At 49.3% G+C, this 6,584-nt stretch overlaps 1 protein-coding gene across 1 annotated transcript; it reads right to left on the bottom strand.

Moving 5' to 3' along the window:
• Positions 1-1,433: 1,433 nt before the first annotated feature.
• Pole4 (DNA polymerase epsilon 4, accessory subunit) lies at positions 1,434-4,954 on the bottom strand. The gene is made up of 4 exons (XM_051202800.1): positions 4,730-4,954; positions 3,992-4,076; positions 3,436-3,477; positions 1,434-2,042 (listed from the first exon to the last, which is right to left on the bottom strand). The coding sequence occupies exons 1-4, from the start codon at positions 4,937-4,939 to the stop codon at positions 2,029-2,031; spliced, it is 351 nt and encodes a 116-aa protein (XP_051058757.1). The 5' UTR covers positions 4,940-4,954; the 3' UTR covers positions 1,434-2,028.
• Positions 4,955-6,584: the final 1,630 nt, after the last annotated feature.

Raw genomic sequence — 6,584 nt, 5'->3', positions numbered from 1 at the left:
AAAAAAATATACAAAGCGGGCTGGGAAAGAGGCTACAGGGGAGCTGGCCAGCATTAGTCAAGGCTGTCGACGTAACAAAGAAAGGGTCAGCAAGGCGGCTCGACAAGGAAACCCACCTGCTGCAGGGAACCATGGAGATGGCCTGGTCTAGGTGCCTTGAGGGGCATCCGACATGTTTACAGGTTAGAGTGTAAGGCTCCTGGGGCACTGTGTGCCTGCCTTCCAGTTCCTGAAAGGGTACACACTCTCAAGCAGTGAAGCCTTCAGGCCACTTTGTGTTTCTGCTCCCTCAGAAGTCAAGGAAGCATGGAAACTTGACAGGACAATTGTTCTTAGACCTTAACCTTGTGTGTCCTGTATAGCTTGCAGATTTCATTGTATCCTGGCAATACAACTGCATTGTCATTATATTCTGTTTCTGATAAAGGCATAAAAAGTCTGACTGCTCTCAACAGAATTGTCACAGCCTTAGTTATACTGTGGTTCCCCCAACCAGCCCGGTTTAATTCCGTATCAGATGACGTTGGTCCAGTAAGTACACACTGGCACTTACGATCTGCTCCTGCTCCATGGCGCACCCAGAGAGAGGCACACACACTCACAACTGAGAGAAAGACAGACAGACGGGGAAACAGAACTGGCAAGATGGACTAAGAAACTTGAAGAAGGGCTGGGGAGACACAAGAAGCGGGAATAATAGTCTAGATTAGCTCACAAAACAAAGGTTATTAATGGGAAAAGTAGTGAAATTCAAATACAAACTTGAGCTCAGTAACCCATTAACTGAAATGCCAGCCAAGGGGAACTCTGTAAGCAGGAAGCACTTTTCTAGAACCTAGTACTTTTCTTAAAGTTCATCTTTAGCATGTTGCAAGACTGAGTTTATTATTTTGGAGAAAACAACCTACAGACTTTGTATCTTAGAAGACATCTGCGCTGCAGAATGCTGTAAGAAGCCCTGGTCAAGCCAGGCGGTGGTGGCGCATGCTTTTAGTCCCAGCACTCTGGAGGCAGATGGATCTCTGTGAGTTCGAGACCAGCCTGGTCTACAAGAGCTAGTTCTAGTCTACAGGCTCCAAAGCTACACAGAGAAACCCTGTCTTGAAAAACCAAAACCAAAACTAAACAAACAAAAAAAAAAAAAAAGTGCCCTGGACAAGGCTTTTCTGTTGCCTTCCTGAACATTCTGAGTATTCCAAATACACCGCCTTCACCTTCTCACAAAAAAAAAAAAAAAAACACAAAAACAAAAACAAAAAAAAACAAAGTAATTAATTTAGCCAAGCATAGGAGGAAAAAGGGACAGGAAGTTGCTATTCCATGTACATGACGTTCCAGGCTGAGAACATTATTACAAGGTTCTGCAGGCAAATGATGGTGACGGCTGTGCAACAGTTTGAATGTACTCAATGCCCCTGAGCAACACACTGAACAGTGGTTAAAACGGGAAACTTTATATTATGTATATTTCACAACTTAAAGGACAGGGTACAAATACATATCATAGCATAGATAAAATTTATATAACATTATCTAAATCTCGTCATACACAAAACTCATGTGAATCTGTTGACAGGAAAATGTCATATTCCCCCCCAAAAAAACACTGCACTTTAGTTTAAACTGGTTACGATTGACTCTGACTCGGGATGGTTGGAAGGAAGATGAGGAAAGCCAGTGCCTGACCGCATGGTTCTCCAGCCACAGGGCAAGAGCAAAGGCAGGGCTGAAAAGCAGGAATGAAGCTGAGCAAAGGCCTTTACGCTGGCTCCCTCCATCACTGAGCCACGTATGCGGAACGGTCCATTCACCTCTGCTCCAAGTAGCATCAGCTACATCCAAGCCTGAACTGGAAGACAGACTCCAGTAGTGGAAGACTTTGTGGAGAACGCATCAGAGAATTCATAGCTTAGGTGAAGTAGAACAAGGAGATTTGTACACACGCAGACTCTCTCCAAAGCCGAGGCTTGCACAGGGAAAGATGAAGGATGCAGTGAAGGCTCAAAAACTTTTCATCCAGCTCTGCAGTCAATCCAAAGTCCCTAAAGACAAGGGCAATGTGTGAAGAAAGGTCTCGGTCTGGGGGAGTATCACAACCCGGGCGAAGGCAAAGCACATGGGTGTTGCTGGTAACAGCAATCCCAACCTGAGGGATACCTATCCCAAAGACCCAGGCATGGGGAGATGTCATTAGAGAGGGATGTCAGTTAGGAACTAAGCCTATTAATGCACAGAATTGAAGTTAAAGCTGGAAAAGAGCTAAAGAATTGATACAATAATCAGTGACCATTAAAAAAAAAAATGATAAAGGCTCTCTAAGCAAAGCTTTTATAATTTTAAAAGACTCCCTTTTAATTACATGTGATTTTGTATGTGAGTGCGTGTAAATCAGTGCCCACAGAGCCCAAAAGAAGGCTTAAGATCCCCTGGAGCCGGAGTTACAGGAGGCTGTGAGCCTCCAGTGCAGATGCTGGAACCGAGCTGGGACGCTCTGCTATAGTAAAGTCTCAACTGCTGAGCCATCTCTCCAGTCCCTCTAACCCTGCCTCAGTCTCCTAAGGACTGGGATTTATAGGCTGAGCCACCTTGCCTAGCAACTTTGGCAAATCTTATTAAAGCTAAACTTATTTTAAAAATAAAATTTCTCAACAATTAAAAAGGAATCAAGAGGCAAATCTACAACTTAGACAGGGCAAAGTCACTAAGTAAGGCCAGCCTCCAAAGCTATGGTGGCCCTGAAGGCATCTGACAGTCTGAGAGAGGGCCGGAAGGCTGAAGGAAGCAACAGTCAAACCTCGGAGTCTGTCCAAATGGGAAGATGGAGTTAAGTGGGAGTCTCAAAATCATTACTAGAAATAACAACAGTCCATCTATAAATTAAATACTACAGGCTGTCACAAACAACGTAATATTAAACTTGCAGCAGACATTGGGAAGATAGAAGGTATTCAAAAAGAACATATGAAGAGTGCTGGCTGCTCTTCCAGAGGACCCTAGTTAGTTCACAGCACCCACATGGCAGCTCATAACCACCTGTAACTCCAGCTCCTGGGACAGGGTGCTTCTTCAGGCCCCTGTGGGTACCTGCACACATATGTGGCATTATCATACAGTCACATACAAAAAACACATACATGTAAATAAAAGTTAATCTTTTGATAAGGGGCGAGACTGATATTTAGGGATGGAGATTTGAGTGGGAGTCAAACTCCAAGTCCAGCTAACTCCACTAGTGTTTTCTACACTCCCTACTCCTTTTAAGCTAGCAGTTTTCCCATAGAAACTGTAATTATGGGGAAAAAATCATTTTTCCATAAAAATGGGAAGCAAGGAGAACTGTTCTCATGTGTACAGAGGAGAGCCAGGAATCTGTCTTTAAAAGGTTTGAGCTCACATCATCTGCAGGGGAATGATTTGTGGAGATGGTGAACTCACCTTCTAGAAAAGCGAATTCATCCACAGCTTCTATTGCATTATCTGGAAAACAAGAGAACGGGATACTTGATTAGCTCTTGTCATTTATACAGCAGACCCAAAACTGAACAATCCACTTAATGCCAAGGCATGCGGTTCTATGCAAGTGGCATTTATAAAGTATATTCCCTGATGTTGTGAGATCCAGTTTTATACTATTAATTCTTACTGTAAAAGCCCTCCCAAGACAGTTCTAATACCTAACACGGGCAAGGGTTACCAGCTAGATCAATAAATCAAAATCCAAACTTCCCCTTCCCTCAGTGATGCCGTGTGAACCAGCGATAAGAAGGCCTGGCTGGCGGGGAGTGGTGGCTCACGCCTTTAACCCCAGCACCCGGGAGGCAGGGGTAGCAGAATCGCTGAGTTCCAGGCCAGCCTGGCCTACAGGGCAAAGCTCTGGCTAGACAATATTACACAGAGAAACCCTGTCTGGAAAAGCAAAAACCGAAGGAAAGAAAGCAAGGCAGCCCAGTCCACGGTCCCCTTGTCCACCCTGAGCTGCTGCAGGGATTACCCAAATCTCTCCTCTGGAGGGTTTTCCTCTTCCCTTGCTGAGCACAGCAGTAGGCATCTTTCGCAATGGTCTCCACGAACAGTTCCTGTGAAACAAACAAGCAGAAGGGAGAGACTAGTTGGCTCTCAGTCCACCGAGGTGGGCGATCCTGTGTGTATAAGCGGGTCAAGAAAGTTCCAGAAGCTAAGGCAAGGCTGCTCTTAAATTCATGAAGATACTTCTCTGTCATTCCTTTCCCTGACAGGCTAGCTCATCATTCCCCTGCTGATTCATTCACTAGGGACCCCCGCGCCCGCGCCCCGACGTCAAGTTCTGCTGTGTGAGCCCCGCAGACGCAAACTAAAGAGGCTAACAAAGTCAAAGCGCCACGCAGAAGCAGAAGTCAGCTCAGCACACCCGGGCCCGCCGCGCCGCGCGCCACGCCCCCAGCGCCACGCCCCCACCCCAGCGCCACGCCCCCGCCCCAGCGCCACGCCCCCCGCCCCGGAGCCCTTACTGTCCCGCCGCACTGCGCCACGCCCCTCGCCACGCCCCCGCCCCAGCGCCACGCCCCCCACCCCAGCGCCACGCCCCCCACCCCAGCGCCACGCCCCCCACCCCAGCGCCACGCCCCCCACCCCAGCGCCACGCCCCCCGCCCCGGCGCCCTTACTGTCCCGCCGCACTGCGCCACGCCCCTCGCCACGCCCCCTCGCGCCGCGCCACGCCCCCGCCCGGCGTCCCCGCTCTCCCGCCGCACCGCGGCACGCGCCAGGATGAAGATGGCTTCCTGTCCCGCGAGCGTGACGTCAGGGTCCGCCTTCACCAAAGCCTTGACCCTGGCCAGAGGCAGCCTGGAGAGCCGAGCCCCGGATGCGCTCGCCGGGGCTTGGGCCTGCGTAGCTGCTGCCTCCCCTCCGGGAGCCTCCTCCTCTCGGGGCGCCCCGCTCCCAGCAGCCGCCGCCGCCATCGCCGCCCCGGACGTGCTGCGCGCGCACACGCGGCGCCGCCCGGAGGACGCCACGCCCCTCGGCGTGGGCGTGGCCCTCCCTCCCAGGCGGGGCGCGCCGGAAACGCCCTCCCTGCCTGCCTGCGCTTGGCGCTGCCTTCCGGGCGGAAGCAGCCGGCCGGGTGTAGCCCGGCTGAGCCGGAAGTCCGGGTACCTGACCCGTGCTCGGGTGGCGTGCGGGCTTGGCAAGTTGTGCCCCGTTGTTAAAACGCCTAAAATAGTAATAATAATAATTAAAGGCCTAAAAAAATAATAATTAAAGTTCACTCAAACCTTGTGTTTTTGCTTTGGGTTTATGTCTTAAAGTACATGACAAGTAACTTCAAAAATAGAAGTCTCCTTTAGAAAGCCATGGGTTCGCCTATCTGCTTCCGGGCATTAGTTCTTAGGCTTGTGCACGGTAATGCACAGTCCCAGCGCACCTTGAGAGACTAGTGACCGCCTCTGGGTATTAAGAAAACACTTCGGTGGGGTGTGGTGGCGCACACCCTCGATCCAGGCACGCAAGTAACAGAAGCTGATCAGTCCCTGAGTTCGAGGCCAGCCTGGTCTACAGGGAGGGGTTCCAAGCCCCCCAGGATGACGTAGGGAGTGTTTGACCGCACAGACCTCCAAAGAGGATCTCCAGTTCCCCATGGGTTCTCACACCACACTGAGAGCTGGCGTGGATTAATACTGTCAACAGGCAAGGGAGATGGCTCGGTCAGTAAAGTACCAGCTGGACACCAAGGGCCTGAGCTCAAAGCACAAGAACACAGTAAAAGGCCAAGGTGACAGCCAACTCCTGTGTCCTCTGCACTAAAGCAGGGGTTGCTGGAGCCACCTAGCCTAACCAGTGAACTTCCGGTTCCGTGTCAGAAGCTGTCTCAAAAAATAAAGGTGGATGAAGAAACGACATCCATTATGGACCGTAAGCCTTTACACTAATAAATACATCCAACACACAGAATTTTTATTATGCCATAATAAAAACGCCTTTAAAAATTGTGTACCTAGTTGAACGCATTGTATAAACATCATTAACGTTTAGTCTTAATACCTGCGCTATGAGGGCAGGTAAGTAATTTTATTTACAATTAAGGCTGAGCCACGGTGCTCAGTAGTGCGCCTGTGGAAGAACCGGAAACCGTAGTCACATTGCATTGGGTAATAACCTGAAATCATTCACTTCCAAATTTAAGTAACTAACCTTGACTGGATCTTCACACAGCGCCCCCACTGGAGCACAATGAGTCTTGGCCAGAATTAAAAGCTCCAGGGGAAGAGAGATGAGTCATTGAACCAGAGATTTCCTCCGGACCTTTGCCTTGAATTCTCCCTAGTTTGTTCGTGAAAAAAGAGGAACAAACATACCAGGGAACTTCATTCTCATTGATTGATTGTAGAAACTGCCTAGATTTCTAATCTTTTCTCCCCAACTTTGAAATGATATAAATCCAGTGTAACCCATAATGATCTCTGAAGGTGGAGGTTCCTCCCATCCTCTCCTCCATTTTATAACACCTACCAGGTCCTCTGTGTGCCTGGACCATGGAGGTTGTGTCTCTGGATCTTTTGTTCTGACCCAAAACTTTTCTCAACTTCAAATCCCAGCCTCTCTTCCTTC

The sequence above is a fragment of the Phodopus roborovskii genome, unplaced genomic scaffold, assembly GCF_943737965.1.
Source record: "Phodopus roborovskii unplaced genomic scaffold, PHOROB, whole genome shotgun sequence".
NCBI classification, from domain to species: domain Eukaryota; kingdom Metazoa; phylum Chordata; class Mammalia; order Rodentia; family Cricetidae; genus Phodopus; species Phodopus roborovskii.
This window is presented reverse-complemented; position numbering and strand designations above follow the sequence as displayed.